General features: G+C 45.7%; 1 protein-coding gene across 1 annotated transcript in view; it reads right to left on the reverse strand.

Annotated features, from left to right (window-relative positions):
* Positions 1–8,805: 8,805 nt before the first annotated feature.
* Positions 8,806–20,381, reverse strand: part of lrrc75ba (leucine rich repeat containing 75Ba) — a 32,967-nt gene continuing 21,391 nt past the window's right edge. Inside the window, exon 4 of the mRNA XM_049002382.1 lies at positions 8,806–12,034. Within this exon, the coding sequence (XP_048858339.1) occupies positions 11,431–12,034 (604 nt within the window). The 3' untranslated portion in view covers positions 8,806–11,430. The remainder of the gene's footprint in view (positions 12,035–20,381) is intronic.

The raw sequence follows: 20,381 nt of genomic DNA on the forward strand, positions 1-20,381 counted from the left end.
GACGTTTCTTAGAAACATGGAGGACGACGAGGCCGGTGGTGATGACCTGCATGCTGAAGCCAGTGTCTAGCTCTGTTCTGGCTGCTGAGTGGATTGTGTGCTTCTGTAGGTCAACAGTTGAGGCACATCTGTGGTCACCTGACATGTAGTGATACAGAGTAAAGCCTTGTGCTTATTTATTTTTGCAAATGTCTTCCTCAAGCACACTGAAAAATTACCGGTTTTCCTCATGTGAAAATAGACATGGAAGACGTACCTTAACACCCATTCTAACAATAATTCCTACTGGTTTAGACCACAAAAAGGAATGACACTATCAGCTTGGACCTTCATGCCAAAGTGAATTTCTGTTCTGCTTTGTACTTATTGACGGTGATCATATGCAAGTCTGGAGCAGGGATGAAACGGTAAATTTTCTGACCATTAGTGTCACCATTTCAGATTTTAATCACCGCTAACACTGTGGTTGATTATCGTGCTTTGAAAAAACGTAACGTGTGGCAGACCAAGGTAATGCAGCAAAGGCAAGAAAATAAGAGACTTGTTTTTAAGAGAACAGGCCCTTTTATGAAACCCTTAAAAGAACTAACATATCAAACCAGCATCGCAGATGCGTAACACAGGGAGGTCTGACTATGGCACAAACGGTCATGGCCAAATGAAGCCTCATGAATCATTTGATTTATTCTCGATCCCCACTAGATGGTGCTCTATGTTCATACAAATGCTCAACGCAAACCCCAAAGTAAACCAGTAGCGCTATCTACCGGGGTCAGAAAATGCAACAAATGGTTAATGAAGCGTCGTTTGTCCATCACTAGTTTATAACTAGTCACACGAGGACTAGGCAGGGTTCACGTAAGACAAGGGCACCCACTGCAGTCAGGAACACAACTAGTGGCCTGTACGCCGAAGCGGGTTACTGGCTTATTGGGGTAACTTTTCGGATTTAAGGTAGTCTGGCCAAAATGTAAGTGAAAGAATACAAAGTCCATTTAAACTGTGGTACCTTAGTTAACCCTATAAGCCAGTAACCCGCTTCGTAGTACAGGCCACAGTATTAACAATGACATAAACAGGGGCTATTTACAATTTTTCCTCCTCCTGAGCTGTTACTGTGATCTGTCATACGGACACCGCCATCTCGCCCATTACATACTGTACAGCATTAACCAAAATTCGCAATAATCTTCCAGAAGCAGGTGTGTATTTTAATAATATATGGCTGCAGCTAGCCGTCCCAGGCTCTCCCGCTCTCAGGTAAGCATTTATATTGCTGTAGTCGGGAGCCAAGCGTCGAGTGGGAGGGGCAATGTTGAGTAGAAGGGGTTTATCACAAGGGCTTGGAGGGATTTATAATGAGGGTTGGGTTAGGGTATCAGATGATAACAGAGCCCTTGTTATAAAGCCCTCCCCCATTGTTCCTCCCACTAGACATGTGTCTCTCCTCTCAGGTCCCTTCCAGTGGAGTTGACCCATGCGCATAGAACAAAGAATCATGCTATTTATCAGTTTCACGGGATTTACGAGAGTGGCGGGCTTTGCGAAGGGCAGCTGCAGCTGCGTACAACTCGGGTTCTTATGTGTGGAAAACATTGCGGAAGGCGGTGACAGCGCTCAGGAAAATGTTCAGCCATCCGGAGGACAAGGTGAGAGGCGTGGAGCTGTTTGGACATTTATAGGACTGCAGAAGGTAAACTGATCGAAGATGTCCACCCTGTCTGCAAAACACGCAGAAAGAAAATATCTGCAAAGGGGAGCAACACATGTACATCTAGTCATACGAGTTATCTTCGTGACTCTACTTTATATCAAATGCAAGGTAAGCTAACTTTTAGCTCAATGTATGATGTAGGGAATTCGGAATGGGGGAGAATGTTATGGTGCATCTGACTAACTTGGTAATAGCTTGTCAATAATAGGTTGTCAATGATGTAAACTGAATCCAGTTTATTTTCTTTATCTGTATGGATTTTCCTACGGCGCAGTATTACGGCCACACAGAGAATAAGGTCGTAATTTTGGGCTGTGTGTTATTTTAGAGGGGAAACCACTTATAGTGATCACGGTTATAGCAATCAACCGCTTATATGGATCAAAAAGCTTGGGACAGAATCGTTCCTGTAAGAATACTGTTTAAATAATTCACGTATAGTAGTAAAGTAGTCCACTCGCAGTGTTCATTTTGGGGTTTTCTATACATGACAACATATGGAAAAATTAAACATATTAAGGTAATTCTTTTTTTAACTTTACTTTGATCGCTCTACTTTGTCTTGTGGTAACTCATCTGTGTCTGCTAGGCTACCTGAGGCTAATGCTGCCTGCACAGAACACATGATCAATGACAAATGTAGACTCATCAAAGCTTATGATAAACAAAAACAAGCAGTGAAACTACAATAAGCTACATTTTATATACAGTACTGTATTATAGCGTATTTGAGTTATATACTGTAGTTCAGTGATTTGATTCGTACAGTACTGTATTACAGTGTATTTGAGTTATACAATGCAGTGATTTGATTTGTACAGTACCGTAATTTGAAAACCGTTTTAAACAGCTTTACTGTGTTTTGAGAGAGTCAATAAAATTCGGTAAATATGGATGCTGTCCACAATGTCTATATTCTTGTAATAAATATACAAATGTAAATTAGATGGAAATCTGCCTGAAACATTAAAAAATCGGTTATAATTATCTTCCACTTATAGTGAACAGATTCACCTAGACAGACGTGATCGCTATAAGTGGATTCTACTGTATTAGAATATCCAGTTTTTGGACTGAAGTATAGAGGCAGGAACAAACCAGAGTCAATGATAGCGGAATAAACGGTGTTTGTTTTACGATGATGGTGAAGTTTTCCTTTTTGTTTCATTTTGCTGGCGACATTATTGTCATTTTAATGTTTAAAGTCTATAGTGCTGTTAATTTTATTTGTGGTTTTCAATATAAAACTTAAAATAAAAGTTACAGCAGCTGCGGATAATGAATCTTAACTGGCCTCCATAGTACCCATCATGCACCACATTAGTCAACAAATTGCACAAGCATGTTTTATTCATTAAATACACGCCTCACGACATAGTTGCACTACAAACATTACAAAATATTACATTTCAAAATTGTTTAGGTACCAAATGCTTCGTGCACCATAATGAGATTGGATACATAAAATTTAGACGTATGAAAGAAGCAGGCCATGATTTTGTTGTTTAATGTGCATGATATGGGCACCTTCATCTTGTTCTCCATGCCCGTGAGATTTGCAGTATGAGGGGGACCTTGAAGTCATTCGGGGGGGGGGGGGGAATCTGGATCTACTGTGAAAATTGACTGAACTGGTGCACACGACTGCAGCCAAATGACGTGTTAAGTAATAAACTTAATATCTGCAACAGGGATCCCTGTTGAAATGATTGGTATTTTTCAGGTCAGGCTGTGTAAGGGGGACTTTGGCCGACTTTTCTGTCCCTCATGACGCAGCTCTGTGCAACATGTATAACCAGCTTCGCGAGCCGCGTCTGCGGCTGACAACAGCCGCTGATAAAGGAATGGATCTCTACAGTATTGATGCTGGTTCAAGCTTTATCCACAGATTACACTTTCCAGAACCTACGTAGCGCTGCGACATTTCAGATACACAATGACTATCTTTGTGACAAAGTTCATCATTGCTCTAGGTGGGGCGTATTTTAAGTACCGCTAATTAATATCCGGGACTGTAACTTTCTTTGCCGTTGCAGGGTTGACCAAACGAAAGTATGCAATGTTTCTTGTAATTGTAAGATCAGTCGACCGCCTTCTGGATGCGTGAAGGTGTCAGGGGCAGCTCCTGTTGTTCCCAGTCTTTCGTGTCCCTTCCCTGTTTGGCCAGCAGGTGTCGCTAGCCATCCTATCCCTCCTGTCACCCTTTGTGTTTTCCCCTGCTCCCTGGCGGCTGCCTGCGAGTCCTTTTGTTGCGTCTTCAAATTCCACCTCTGATGGGTTTTGTAATTTTGTGTATTTTGTTCCCTAGTGTTTCATTGGTTTCATCAGATTTTCTAGTAACTGTGATTTTGTGGTTTGTTTTCTGTTTTGGTTTCTTGTTTTGTGTTTTAACTGTCCTTCTTGTTCACAGAGGTGGAGATTTCAGGTCCAGAGAGTACAAATCCAGTCCAGGATTTTGTTTTAACCAACAAACTGAGTCCTCTGTGACTGTGACTCTTTATGCTCAACTGATTGGTTAAAACAAAATCCTGGTCTAGATTTGTACTTTCTGGACCTGAAATCTCCACCTCTGCTTATTCCCTCATGTTAGATTCTGTTTCCTTCTTTCTGCTAGTGTCTTAGTTTTCCCCTCCCAGTCCCTTGATTTAATTATTAATTTCATCTGTGGCCTGTTTTCCCAACCCTTGTTAATTAGTGTCACCTGCCCTGTGTTAGTTTTGTTACTCCTTCCCAGCCTGCACCATGCCACGCCGTCACCCCAAATCCGCCCTGGTCCATGACAGACGGTTCCACCTGTCAAAACATTTTCGGCTTGTTTTTTCATGAACGGGTATAATGATGAGACCATAGACAACGCGCCCTCGAATGTTGATGGTATGTCAGGATCAAAAATACCCAGACAAGTGCATGAGTCTGGAAAATTTATATATAAAAGATTCCTAGGAGCTTGGTTTTAGTTATTGTTGGCATAAGGTTTAGAATATGTGTCATTGAGCAGGTAGGCTGCGAAGAATACTCCGGTTTAAAAACTTACTTTTTTAAGGTGTGTAATTTTTTGTGGACAAAAATCATATATTGCCTATATTCTATTTTATTCTTAAAACTCACATAATTTACTTAACACTTTACTTGAACTGACAGAAATATAGTATTATACTATTACTTATGTATTAATTAGCCACAAATTAAGTCTTAGTTACATACTGATCTCATGGTAATTCATCAAATACGGTAGTGCAGCTTGACTGGAACAACAACTTTGTTGACAGTATTATGAGGTATGAGGAAATCTGTGAGTTATGGTTCAGGAGGCACTGATGTTATCTGCTGTGAAAAAATTATGATTTGGTGTCATGTGCCAGTAACTGAGTTTTCAAAAGTTGTATGGCACCGTTTGGTTGTTTGATGTTGCTGAGATGAAACACGATGTATTTTGAGAGACTTTATCGGGGCTGTGGACCAACGGAGAGAATTTCATTCTGTCTTTTATTTATATCAGAGTTATTTGACTGCACAATCCATGCTTTGCCAAACATAAGACAGTATTGATGGAGGTTGGTTTTCTAACAGCTACACACACCGCTGGTGTCATGCAGACTGTCTGAGAAAATAGCAGCATGTTGGAGGCCAAAAAAGCACATTTTACAGACGCGGTTATGCCTTGTTCACCAAGATGTGAATTGCTTGCTGTTATTGTATTTCATCTCACACACCCCACACCAAGTTCCATCTCAAGCATTTGGATTCACAGAACCTGATGGTCTATCTGTCCATCTTACAGCTGATTATACAGTGACATGGATGGGGATCAGGTTCCCATCCCAGGCAGCACAGAGCAGCGAACTCTAGGGACAGGATGACAGTCCATCACATTTGCTCCTGCACTGCAGGCAAAGAAAAGTCTTCTTTATCCATTTCATAGAAAATTGAAAAGCATTTTGGTTTTGATCCACTCATCCTCTGTACTACTGCTCCACTGTGGGCCCTGGGGAGTGTTAGGCAGAGGGCAGGGAACCCATGTATAGGTTGATTTTGGTTGTTTTCGTTCTTCAGTCAGCCCTGGAATGCTTAAGCTTCTACACAGTTGTTTTGTGGTCACACGTTGCTGTCTTTCATTGTATGCATATCTTGGGATATCTTGATGGTTGAGTGAGTGCAGAAGTTGGTCGGTTCTGGCTCTGTGAATCTGCAGCCATCCTAGACCAGAGCCTGCACATTCACTTGGCAATCCTGGTTCTGTTCATCTTGTGAAGTGGAAGATAGGGTTTATTTTGGTGTACTTTGGTGCACGATAAACAGATGAGTCTGGAGAATTTTATATTCTCTGTGAGACATGGGTTGGTTTTGTGTATCTGTCCTTTAAGGTGAACACATAGCAAAGAGCACACACAACAGTCCATTTCCATAGGCTCTCACTTTTCTCTACAACCACTAGATGGTGCAATTCTTTAACAGAGAGAACTGCAGTGCTTCGCCTATGGAATCTGGGAAAGCCTATGAAGGAACCACAAAATATAAGTGCATGGAAAATGACAGAAATGTAGCTGAAATAGAGAGATACTCCTGACAGGACAGCTTCTGAGTAGCTTATACATGCGACGTATTTACTGCTCTTTTTGTTTGCAAGCTTCATCTCACACATGAGCTACCAAGAATTATGAGTGGAATAGAATTGTTCTGGAACTGCAAAGTGAATCTGGGGACATTAGCAGGTTCTGTTTCTGTAATTAATTTTCTTCTAGGATCAATAGGCTACCATTTCGTCTCATGGATGAGCGACATTGTGCCTCTCTCAGACTGCAGCCCACTCAGTGCCCTCCACTGTAGAGTACAGCGCCTCCCCCGTGGAGTACAGCGCCTCCCCCGTGGAGTACAGCGCCTCCCCCATGGAGTATAGCGCCTCCCCAATGAAGTATAGCGCCTCCCCCATGAAGTACAGCGTCTCCCCTGTAGAGTACAGCGCCTCCCCCATGGAGTACAGCGCCTCCCCCGTGGAGTACAGCGCCTCCCCCATGGAGTACAGCGCCTCCCCCATGGAGTACAGCGCCTCCCCTGTAGAGTACAGCGCCTCCCCCATGGAGTACAGCACCTCCCCCGTAGAGTACAGCACTTCCCCCGTGGAGTACAGCGCTTCCCCCGTGGAGTACAGCGCCTCCCCCATGGAGTACAGCGCCTCCCCCATAGTGTACAGCGCCTCCTCCGTGGAGTACAGCGCCTCCCCCGTAGTGTACAGCGCCTCCCCCGTAGAGTATAGCGCCTCCCCCGTAGAGTACAGCAGAGTGTGGGGCCCAGAATCCTCCCACCATCTGTTTACTGCCTGGCTGCACGTTCTGCAGGACAAAAGCCCCCCATTTCAAATTTTTAGGGAAGCTTGTGGTGCGAGGCTTTGACGTTTGACTGTCTAGAAGAGCCAGTGGTCATGGAAGATGCCCTGGTTGTCTGTGCAACCTGGAGCCCATGGATTCTAAGAAGCATAACTGGATGCTTTAGGCATGACTGTGCAGCAGCACTGGCCTGTTAGTCATACCTGGGGGGCTCCGATGGTGCTTCTCCCCACCAAGAACCAGAGCCATACCCGACTCGAACCGTGAAGAGATGCTTTTCCGTTAATAAAGCACCATGACGCTAATACAGATAAACAGCATTTAGACTTTTGATTTGTATATCTGTATACAAATTATATATTATGTATAATCTGATGAAGTGACACTTGAAGAGCATAACTATTGCATGAGGTAATTTTTTTTTTACTTCAACAAGGTTGAAACGTCCAATTGTCTTTAACTAGTGTTTCAGGTGAATAGTGCTGTGAACTGGATGAAAGCTGGCTTCTGCTGTGCCCCCCCCAGTCACCTGCTGCTTGACGGGTGGAGTCTGGCAGCCCAGCCACTGCTGACATTATCCTCTGGTCCTTTTCTCTGGCACCTGACGCAAATGCCACATTTCCATCTCTTCCCATGGGAACCCTGAGGGCTGTGGCAGTGTGGGGGTGCGGGGGACGGGGGGGGGGGGTGCGTAGGTGACCTGCACTATGCCCCCATTATGCTGCAGTGACCTAGGCATTACTGCGGAAAGGGTGGGCAGAGACTGGCAGGAATGCAGAGATACCAACAGACCATCCAGCAGCAAAGGAGAGACACGCTGCCCAGATGGAAGGATGGACTGACTGACAAACACAGACATACACATGAACTAGGACTAATTTGGGCTATAAAAAGAGCAGTAGGTATAACAAGTTATGACACCTAAAGGTGGACCTCACTGGTCTGCTTGCGGGCTACAGAATGGCTGGTTCCTGAGCTAAAGAGAGCTAATCAATGTCATCATGGCATTGCCATCAGAGACCTTGACATATAAGGATCTGGAGAAGGGTGTAGTTGTACCATTGTGTAGAATGGTGTGAATTCCTCAGTTTGATGGACCGTATATCCCCACAAATGGTGATGTTCTTCAGAATCAGCTTTATATTTTCGTTTCCTCTGAGCTGGTTGGCGGGTTCCCCAGTGATACCAGTCACACATGCACTAAACGGTGTCCTTCCATTCCTGCTGTTGGTGGATGCCTCCTGCCATTGAGATGCCCATGAATAAAGAATCCAAGCTAGATGCCTCGAAATGCGAGCCCTTGTCTGTTTGGAGTGTGTTCACCTCAGATGTCTCCCCCCTCATGGAATAATTCAGTCCTAGATACCAAAATATACACCGTGTATCACATGCCTTAACTATACATGCAAGCAAGTAAATACGATGCATATATGCAGCACATTACTGCATACAATCATGTCTCATGCAGAATTATCTTGGCTTTCCCTGGAACTGATGTCAGCTGTTTGCTACCCAACCCAGTTCACCGCCAAGGTGGGGGGGGGGGGGGGGGGGGGGGAGCTGGGCTTCCTTCCATCCTGCACAGAGCACTGGGGGCTCATCAGTCACTCCCTGACTGTCCACCCCCACAACATAATGTATTGCAGGAAGTGCAAGCTGCTCTCATACTTACAGGTCGCTCTGCAGACTCTCTCAGCTCTCGTATTTGTTTTCCTATTCTTTCTTTTTTTTAATATAACGGCCAAAGAAAAACAAAAAACACCAAGGTAGTGATTCACTTTCTTTATTATTGAATAACCTGTGAAACACCATTTGGATTTGCAGTGCACCGGGTGTGTGTGGAAGCGCCTAGCCGATGTGCAGATTTACGGGGAGTGAGATGTGTCCAAAAGGCCCTGACTCTCGGCCCAGTTCAGGCAGACTGTGCTGCTGTATGTTCATCTGCAGCTTGATTTGTTTCCAGAAAGAACAACCTTCAGTTTACAGCCAACTAATCTGTAACAGGACATTTAATGAGAATGTAAGCAAAGGGTTTCACATCTGTGATGTGTGCATTTAGAACTTTGTCCTCTACATACATTGCCATGCGTTGTAATATTTTGAGATTTTGTTTGTGTTTTCTTGGAAAAAGTTAGCTTACTGTAGCAGCAGAAGGGAGGCTTAGTTTGTAACACCTCAAAAGGCCCAGACAACGAAATCACGCAATGTTCTAGCACATCAGCGCTGTGCATAGCAACAAGGTGCTTGGCTGATTTTACTGATGCACACAGATGGCAGATGTGACCCCGGACGACGCAACACCATTTTACACGAGGTGCCATCGAAGCTCTGATCAAAGATAGAAACACACACACGCACACACACACACACGCACACACACAGGACATAGCACCACATGACAGGACTGAAGATTTGACCGTAATACAAGATCATACAAGTGAAATCACTTACATTGCTGCTTCCAAAAGTCACATAACTGATGCAGTTCTTCAATGTAAGACACTCACTTTGGTGGTTTCGACGGGTGAGTAAAGCATACAGCAGGGTAAGAAGCATTTGTATTTTTCGACTTGTAAATGTAATCTGATTGAAAATTAAAATACTAACGATACTAAAAGGACAGATATGCACCAGGACAGCTTTCACGGCTTGCTTGCACACTTACTCCTGAAAATGTATGGGAGGTGTTGGTGCACGGGGAGCTTTACAGCTGCCAGTCCGACTGCTCCTCCAACCCCCCCACTCTGCCAGCCAGGTCGGCTTCATGGCTCCATTCGAGGATATTTAATAGTCAAGTCACTCCACTGACGTGTCATTTTGCTGAACAAAGAAGCAGACAGTTTTAAGCTGACAGGTAGCCACTGACATGTTTCAGCACACTGTTATACCCAATAGGATGAAGTTAGAAGCCAGGATTGACATCCATTGATCCTTTTGTTCGTACAAGACATTGGTATGATGCTACATACGTTGTGACAGTAAGGAGGAGTTTTGGTGGCTTGGTAATCAGCTACAATGATGGCAACCAAGTCTCTAAGATTTACACAGCTGAACCAAGAAACGGAAAATCCTTTGCTGCAACCCTCTTTCCAGCACGTGGTTTTGTCAACATTTTGGTCTGTTTTGGATAGCAGTCCAGTTTGGTCAGAGGTCTGGCTTGGACAGGAGATCTTCGATGCTCTTTCTGGCCCTGCCTTGGACACTGGGGTTATTGAGTCTCTGAGGACCTCAGTCACGTTGTCATAAAAACAGTGCTCTCTCTGTAAGAACTTCTCTGCAATGTCTGCCGAAGCCCCAATCACTGGAAGGCAATCACTGGAAGCCCAGCGATCTCACTGTTAATGGATCTTCTAATGGGATGCTCTCATCCAATCAGGAGCTGATCTCTGTGGTGCAGACTGCAAAATCGCTTTTCTTGGAGATTTCTTTGTTTAACAGAGAGGATAGTTTTTCTCCTTAGGCCCATAGTATTATGACCTGTACAGGTGAATATGTGACTTGCTACCATTATGATCAACAGCCAAATTTGATCTCTCTCCACTTTATCATCAGTTAATTTTTGTTAATTATGCAAACATCCTTCCTGTAAATACACAATGGAATATGAGGATCTAACAAACTATTTATTACATTGTTAAACATGTGCCCTTAAATTACGGCTTCCAGGCCATTCAATATTAGGTTCAACACATTCAGATAAATATTGAAAATACCAATAAAAAAAAAAACACAATAAATATTTCAGCGTTAGTCAAGTTAACTAAATCACCAAAGTTGCAGTTTGTCCCAGTTCAACAAACTGAATCCAGACAATATGAAAGTTCCGTTTGGTTGTGCCATCATTCTCTTCACCACAAACAATGCACAGTAATTCACAAGCGAATGTTTGACAAAAACACTGTCCAATCTATGGCTTCAGTACCAGTGGCAGGTACAGCGAGCGCCATGTGGACCGCTCGGTCTTCTCATCTCCAAGATGCTCTAGTTGAGGACCTCTGGATCCACTCGGGATCCCATCCTTCTTCGAGTAAGGTGGGCGCTCTTCCAAGAAACACACAGAATTTCTTCCCACCCTGCTCCTGTTGAAATCCTAGCTGGTTACTAGGAACACCATCGATCACCAGAGTAAGTCAGTGGCAGGCGTAGGGCTCAGCACACTCTTAGAGTTGGGATTTCCAGAGGTGCGGTATCTGGCTAATGGGGAACCCCGAAGATGGGATATCCTCTGCATGTACAGCTCACACTTGCCAATATAAGTACTGGACTCCTGGTGTGGAAATTTGTGGTGGTTTGAGGAAAGGAGGGGCCTGTTGTCATGGTGACAGAAACAAAGGGAAGGCCTTTGGTACTGAAGTCAGGCCCAGCGTCTGGGAGGTACTGCTAGTTAGGGAATCACCTCTCGCAATAGTGCAGTGAGAAGTTCTGGGACACCTTCTTCTGGCCAATGCCCCAGGGTTCCAGCTCTAGCTTGTCCTCAAGTTCCTCCTCCTCACCCTCATCTTCCTCATCCTCCTCCTCCTCTTCACAGTGGCTGGCCTCCTCGATAGAGGTCTCCATGTGATAGCAATAGGGTTGCCCTTCCGTGTACTCATAGATGGTGGGTAGGCTGCTCTTCAGGCTGCATCGCCGACGCAGTGCTACCAGCAGTGGCTGCGGCATAGTGAAGATGTCCACATTGTTACCCAGGTCGATCCAGGCTAGGCTGGAGAATCTCTTGGGGTCCTTCATGGCCTCTGAGAGGTCCTTGACAATGGCGAAGGTGAGTCGGTTGCCATTGAGCGCCAGTGTGGCCAGCTTGGGCAGAGCACCCAGGTATGGCAGCAGGAGACGCAGGTTCTCATCATGGAGCTCGGTGAAGCTCAGGTCCACTGAAGCCACCGCATCACCATTATTCTGAAGGTAATACGCCACTCGGTGGACGTCCCTGGTGGACAGCGGGATCCCAGACAGGTCCACTGTGTCATTGAATAGCTTCTTCTGAAGTGTCGTTTTGAGGCTGTGGGAAGAAATTGAATAATTTAGAAGAATTCCCAGTGGGCATGCCATTTTTATCACGGCTCTTTGAAGTGTACAGGAACTGCCAGGACGCCAAGATGAGCTCCCAGTCTGGGGAGGCTCTGTTCCTTTCTGTCTCTCTACCTCTCTACCTATCGTTTCATTCATAGCGCATTTTGTTTAAGACGCCATCCGCCTGCACATTCTTTGTGTGCTGATATTAACACACAGTGCCGATTATTGGAGCTGATCATGCGCATCCTTCCCAGACTAACGCTTGTACCTATTGTCCTAAACAGAGCAGTGTAAGGTCTTTGCTGTGTGCTGGCTACACGGGTGTCATTCACCCATTCGCTGTCCCCTGAAGAATGTACCACAAGCCAGAGTCAGCCACCATTAGCCCATGTTAACCAAGGTTGGTGGAGTACAGCTGGTCCACAGTCATCGTCAATCACTGGAACACATGGGAAATTCCTTCCCTTAGGAACTGAGGAATTCATGTAGCATGAAAATGTGAATCTAAAAGATTAGTGGTTCAGGGACTGAACTCATACCCTGAAGTGCTTATCTGTCTACAGCTGCCTAGGAAGTCATTTCAATAGCAATACTACCTAACCCTAACCCTAACCCTAACCCTACATAACACTGCCCTGCATGAGAAATAGCTGTGAGACAGCAAAATGGGCAGAAAATGTAAGTTCTTTCTCCACACTAGTTTGAAGGTTTGTGTGTCACTGTGTGAGGATGTGTGATGTAGCTGGGGGAGACTAGGGAAGAGGACTGGACTGAGGGATTTATTTTTGTCCCGGGAAGCTATTCATGTCATTTCATGTTATGAGGGTTGCAACTGGTAGTCAGCCAGCATGACAGCAGAGTAAGAACTGCAGTGAGTCAGGGCTTAGAACATGTCAGCGACGTCTGGGACAAAAAGGGAAAAGAATCCCCGCTTTGTTCACAAGAGAAAGAACAGTATGTAGGCAAACAAAATGAACACAAGAACTCTGGAAGGGGAGCTGCTCCGCCTCAGTCCTGCGACACCTACTGACATCTGGGTACTAATGGAACACAGACTGAAAGTGGCTTGTTACCCAGGGGGGCTAGGAGTTCAGCACTGAGGCAGCTGCCGAGTGTTCGCCAGTCCAGGTCAAGGCACACCTGAGTCGAATGCATTGTGTGGTCAGGTCAGGTTGGGGAGCATGTGCTGATGCAGCACGTTGCCGCACCCACCACATGACACATGGTCCAGTCCCACCCTCCAGAAATGGCCATCCATCCACCTCAGCCAGGTGGCATCAAAGTGAAAGTCAAAGATATTTTATTTTCAATTCACATTATATGTGCAGGACATACATGGGAACCGAAATGCTGTTTCTCGCTCACTGGTCTGCGTAGCCTCCAATTACAGAATTATAGACATTCTATACAAAAAAAGACAGATAGCAAGACATGGGACAAACTGAGAAGGCCAGAGACATATCGACAAGTGCAGATGGTAACAATAAATACAGTTATGTGCAAAATAATAGCAGTCTAACATACTAATGTGTTTAAGTATTGATTTTGGCAGAAATGATGATGCGACATGGGAACAAATTCATGACTAGGTGTAGCAGAGTAATGGCCAACTAACAGACCTAACAGACATGACATGCATGCTGATAATTGGGGGTAATTGACTCATTTAATGAAAGGGGTGTGTTCAAATTAATAGCAGTGTGGAGATCAGTTAGGGAGGCCGTTCAATCTGTGAAGAAATGGGTGTCAGTTATGACCCTTATTTAAGGAAGGAAGGCAGCAGATGTTGTACCTGCTGGTTTTAGCCCTTGCTCAGTGAGTAATATGGGTTGTTCCAGACATTGCACTGAGGGAGAAAGAACTTTGATCAAGAAGTTTATTGCAGAGGGGAAGACATACAAAGAAGTGCAGCAAATAATTGGCTGCTCAGCTAAAAAGATCTCAAATGCTTTGAAATGGGAAAGAAAACCCGAAACACGTGGTAGAAAAAGGAATACAACCATCCGCCTAGATCATAGAATAACCAGAATGGCAGAGAAGCATCCAATGATCAGCTCCGAGGAGGGTCTCCATTTACCTGTGAGTACTTCAACAATCAGGAGACGCCTATGTGAAGGCAAACTATTTGCAAGAAACCCTCATAAAGTACCACTGCTGACAAAAACACATATTGAAAAGGTTACAGTTTGCCAAAGAATACAGTGACTGGCCTAAAGAGAAGTGCTGCAATATTCTATGGACAGATGAGAGCAAGCTTGTTCTTATTGGGTCTAAAGGCTGCACACAGTGTGTGAGACGACCCCCAAACACTGAATACAAACCACAGTACACTGTGAAGACCGTAACACATGGAGGTACAAGCATAATGGTTTGGGGATGTTTCTCATACTTTGGAGTGGGGCCCGTTTATCGCATAACAGGCACCATGGACCAGTTTCAGTACCTAAAAATACTGGAAGAGGTCAAGTTGCCTTATGCTGAGGAAGACATGCCGTTAAAGTGGGTGTTTCAGCAGGACAACAACCCCAAACACACCAGCAAGTGGGCAACATCCTGGTCGCAGACCAAAAAGACTGATGTCATGAAGTGGCCAGCCCAATCCTCGGACCTCAATCCAATTGAGAATTTGTGGAGTGACCTCAAAAATTCTGTTTTTGATGCAAAACCCAGGAATGCAGAAGATTTTGTGGAATGTAGTCCAGTCACCTTGGGCTGCAATTTCTGTTTGCAGGTGTCAAATGTTAGTTGACTCCATGCCACACAGATTTAAAGCAGTGATCAGAAATAATGGTTATACAACTAAATATTACTTCAGTGCTTAAAGGAAAAGCTAAATCTTCATTTAATTTTCAGTTTATACTGTAAATATTCCAATTTGTAAATGAAAATGCAGACACTGCTATTTTTTTGAACAACCTAATATTCTTTTTCATTTTCATAAAAAATAGTTCATGTTTTCATTTGGAACTGAATGAGCACGGCTCCCAGTGCCACTGTATAGATGGAAATAAATGCTATTAGGAACATGGAACTTTTCCTCTGTTGTTTTAAACACGCTGCTATTATTTTACACATAACTGTATATAGTCAGTTGTGCAAATGGTAATAATATTAAGGTAGTTATGCAAATGGTGAACAATACAGTGCAAGTGGTAGAAATCATACAAGTCAAATAACTGAGAGAGCGAGGGACCGCTGCATCTGTACGTGCCGCCATCTTACCCATTATGTGGGTGTCCCCTCGGCCTGGTCCAGCCGTTTGGGTCCTCAGCAGTGAGGATCCGGTGAGCCAGATCACCATCAGGGAAACGCGTCACATGGCTATAGTGCCATAACTGATGCTCCCTCACAATGCAGGTAATGTGCCTCATTCGAGACTCCTCTCACAACCGCTCATTCAACACAAAGTCAAACCAGTGGTACCCGAGGACTTTCCAAAGAGACACAGTACCAACGGAGTCTATTCTTCATCTCAGTTCACTGGATAGTGTCCATGTCTCACAGCCATATAGCAAGACAGGGAGTAACAGGACTCTAAAGACTTGGACCTTCGTCCTCTTGCAGAGTTATTGGGAGCCACACACCCCTTTCCAGCGCTCTCCTGACCACCCATGACCTCCCAATCCATCTACTGACTTCATAGGAAGAGTCACTAGAGACAGGAATGTCGCAGCCGAGGTAAGTGAATCTTTTGACGAGGTCGACATTCCCTCCGCAGACACACTACTGATGGCCGTGCCTAAGAAGTCATTAAAGGCCTGGATCTCGGTTTTGGACACCAAGACACTCAGACTCCTGACTCAGTCTCTTGAGAGCCCCGATCAAAGCCTCGATTTACTAAGTAAATATTTCTTCACCGACAGTTGCCCCCCAGCTGCCGGATCCCACGGTCCTGCCCAACACACAGTCCATGCAAGAATTGAACAAAGTAGGAGCAAGAACACACCCCTGGTGCACCCCAGAATCAACTGGAAATAATGTGGAGGTTTTCCCTCTACTCTGCACAGCACTCACAGTACCAGTGTACAGGGGAGCCATGACATCCAGCAAATTCGGAGGGATCCGGAAGTCCCACAGGGCAACTTGACCAACTGAGTGCCTCGGTTGCTCTGTAAGCAGGACTTGGGTCACTAGACCACAGATGGTGTGTCACCTGCTCACAGATTTCTCTAACAAACGCCTCCTTATCTACTTTCAGAGCCTCACAGCCGTCCTCCTCAACTCCCGGTACAGACTGGAGTTGCCACCATGTCATGTACTGCGACTCCTCTTGATAATATCCAGGGTGCCCTGTGAGATGAAAGGGCTCCTACTGGGAACACTGGCATCACCAACACAGCCCTCGACAACCTTCAGGGTCTCATCATGGAAGGTCTCCCACATCACATTAGAGTCAGCAGTCACACCCAAGTCTGTAAGTTCATCACACAAACTACATGCAAACTCATCAGAAACAGCCTGATCTTGGAGTCTAGCCAAGTCCAGCCTCATTCTCTTAGTAGGTGGTAGCCTACTGGATCTAAGCTGAATCTTTGGAGTAGCAACAAGTCTGTGGTCAGAATTCACAAACTGGGCACTTCTGTAGACCCTGCAGTTGTGCAGGAGCCTCAAGCATCTGCCCATGAGGATGTGATCGATCTCCTTCGCCGCACCACCAATACTGAAGTACCAGAGCATTGGAACTAGGGTCCAGTGACCCGCAGCCCCTGACCTTGGAGCCCCTGGAGCCATTCTCAACCCAGACCCATGGGGACAGACTCATAGTCAGTGCCACTGGTCATATTGATGTCACCAATGACCAGAGGATTGGTACCCCATGGGCATCCATCAACCACTGAATGAAGTTTCGAGTAAAAGGCCTCCCTCAACAAGACATCACTTACTGTGGTCGGAGCATGCACTGAGACAACAGACAAGATACCCAGGGAGTGCTTTAGCTTAAGCCTCATAATAGACTCATTGAAAGGACTGACATCAGTCAACATGGGAAGGAGCCAATTCACCATAGCAACAGCTACTCCCTGAGTATGACTGCCAATAGACAAAAAGTAGGTACATCCACCTACAGAGATCCGGCCTCTGCATACTACTAACGAAATGTGGAGTTTACGAAGCTCCCCCAAAGGTGGTCATCTTGCCAGAGAGACAAGTCGTTCCACATGCCTACCCAGATGGGTCACCTCAAACTGGGACCCAAGTTCCGCCATGCAGCAGGTGACACCTCAGCACCACACCAGTGGTTCCCGAGGGCTATCCCCCATCCCCTTCATGATGCATGCAGCCTTCCTGTGGGTGGCTGCAGCAGAGCTACTCCCGCAGAGAGCGGAAGGGGTGCTGTGAGGTGTTTTTATGGCGGCTGGATTGCCAATCACGCCACCAACCCCCAAAGATTTTTCCCTGCAAGTTGGAGGACCGTTTGCAGGGCCAGATACATTATGTCATGTCCAGGTGGTAAGTAAATGTGTAGAAATGGACAGGGCAGTATTCAGTAGGGGTTTTACAGACTAGTCAACAAGTTAACTTTACTGCTCTGCAATGATGCTTTAAGCTGGACGTCTACTAGTTGCTGATTGTGTGATGATAACACTTTCAGCATGAATTTCTCAGCATACCAGTTACGTAGAATTGTGGGGAAAGTAGTAGAAGTAGCGCAGCAAAAATTGAGCAGGAATTATTTTTGTGCCTCAATTACGATTTACACATGAATTAATGTTTACCTGTATCTCCATATATGTTTTGGAGAACTCTTTCGATAACCAATATACTTTTGTCTAATATCACCGGCGGTGAAATTTGCCAGCACTTATTAGCAGGATAACGTTGCATACATTTTTTATTCTGTGGAAAATGGAAGATCGACCTGCAAGCCTGATTTAATACTGAATTATAAATCTGTCACTGGTCGTATAAATAAAATATAAATAACAGGCTGTGCCCCACTTTGATCACAAATAATTAACAAAATGACTTGTTTATCCTCCATTGTTTTGTGGTGGAGCTGTACATTCATAGGAAATTATGTGCTTATATAGCATAAAGGTCACAGTTCTTGTTGTGTGGTGGGAAAGTGGCACGCAAAAGTGGTCAGGAGCTGAAAAAGTTCCAGAGACTCTAAACTAGGAACTAGGTTCCTGAACTTTACTGAGAAAGCACCTTATGACAGTGAGATGCAGGCTTACAGACTGGATGTGATTTGTTATCATCCCTAAGCATTATATGTACATTTAAATCTTTCTTCTTCCGCCCTTAAATGGAAGTTGCAGCATACATGTGTTATTGTCGGATAAATTGCTGTTGCTGTGTTGCAACCTTGTTTCAGTTTCTCTCTGCCCCTTCTCTTCCTCCTCCTTCATTCTCTCTCACATCCCTCACCTCGTCCGCCCCTTCTCTTCCTCCTCCTTCATTCTCTCTCACATCCCTCACCTCGTCCGCCCCTTCTCTTCCTCCTCCTTCATTCTCTCTCACATCCCTCTCCTCGTCCGCCCCTTCTCTTCCTCCTCCTTCATTCTCTCTCACATCCCTCACCTCGTCCGCCCCTTCTCTTCCTCCTCCTTCATTCTCTCTCACATCCCTCTCCTCGTCCGCACCCCTTCTCTTCCTCCTCCTTCATTCTCTCTCACATCCCTCTCCTCGTCCGCCCCCTTCTCTTCCTCCTCCTTCATTCTCTCTCACATCCCTCTCCTCGTCCGCCCCCTTCTCTTCCTCCTCCTTCATTCTCTTTCTCTCACATCCCTCTCCTCGTCCACACCCCTTCTCTTCCTCCTCCTTCATTCTCTCTCACATCCCTCTCCTCGTCCGCCCCTTCTCTTCCTCCTCCTTCATTCTCTCTCACATCTCTCTCCTCGTCCGCCCCCTTCTCTTCCTCCTCCTTCATTCTCTTTCTCTCACATCTCTCTCCTCGTCCGCCCCCTTCTCTTCCTCCTCCTTCATTCTCTTTCTCTCACATCCCTCTCCTCGTCCACACCCCTTCTCTTCCTCCTCCTTCATTCTCTCTCACATCCCTTTCCTCGTCCGCCCCCTTCTCTTCCTCCTCCTTCATTCTCTCTCACATCCCTCTCCTCGTCCGCCCCCTTCTCTTCCTCCTCCTTCATTCTCTCTTTCTCTCACCATCCCTCTCTTCGTCCGCCCCCTTCTCTTCCTCCTCCATCACATCCCTCTCCTCGTCCGCCCCCTTCTCTTCCTCCTCCTTCATTCTCTTTCTCTCACATCCCTCTCCTCGTCCACACCCCTTCTCTTCCTCCTCCTTCATTCTCTCTCACATCCCTCTCCTCGTCCGCCCCCTTCTCTTCCTCCTCCTTCATTCTCTTTCTCTCACATCCCTCTCCTCGTCCGCCCCCTTCTCTTCCTCCTCCTTCATTCTCTCTTTCTCTCACCATCCCTCTCTTCATCCACCCCCTTCTCTTCCTCCTCCATCATTCTCTTTCTCTCACATCCCTCTCCTTGTCTGCCCCCTTCTCTTTTTCCTCCTTCATTCTCTCTTTCTCTCACCATCCCTCTCCTCGTCCGCCCCCTTCTCTTCCTCCTCCTTCATTCTCTTTCTCTCACATCCTTCTCCTCGTCCACCCCCTTCTCTTCCTCCTCCTTCATTCTCTTTCTCTCACATCCCTCTCCTCGTCCGCCCCCTTCTCTTCCTCCTCCTTCATTCTCTCTTTCTCTCACCATCCCTCTCCTCGTCCGCCCCCTTCTCTTCCTCCTCCTTCATTCTCTCTTTCTCTCACCATCCCTCTCCTCGTCCGCCCCTTCTCTTCCTCCTCCATCATTCTCTCTTTCTCTCACATCCCTCTCCTTGTCTGCCCCTTCTCTTTTTCCTCCATCATTCTCTCTTTCTCTCACCATTCCTCTCCTCGTCCGCCCCCTTCTCTTCCTCTACCTGTCTCTCTAACACACTCCAGTACCCACCTCTGCCTGGCACATCTGCAGCCAGAGAGACAGACATGGGCTGGGGGGGTGGACGGCTAGCGTGTTTGGATGGAAGTGGTTGGTCACTACTGGCTGCTGAAGACAGTTCTGTTCACTTTCAGGATGCAGAGTTATACCAGTTTCAGGAGCAGACTTACTAGCTTATATACATAATTCACTTCCCAATCACATCTGCAGTGTGGGAACGTGAGATGCACTGTTACTACATGGGAAATTGGCACAGAACACCGTGGCTGGCGCTGTCATGGAAACCTAATGAAAATGAATATAGTGCATCGTGTGCTGTAGGGTAACTGCTTTGTATCCCATTTGTATGATTTAGGGATTAGGGTGACCACCTCACTTTAAGGCCATGACATAACCCTTTTTATTTTTAGGACAAATCCTCCTCTGACTCGCATACAGCTGCAGAG

Source organism: Brienomyrus brachyistius, chromosome 2, assembly GCF_023856365.1.
Source record: "Brienomyrus brachyistius isolate T26 chromosome 2, BBRACH_0.4, whole genome shotgun sequence".
Taxonomy (NCBI): Eukaryota; Metazoa; Chordata; class Actinopteri; order Osteoglossiformes; family Mormyridae; genus Brienomyrus; species Brienomyrus brachyistius.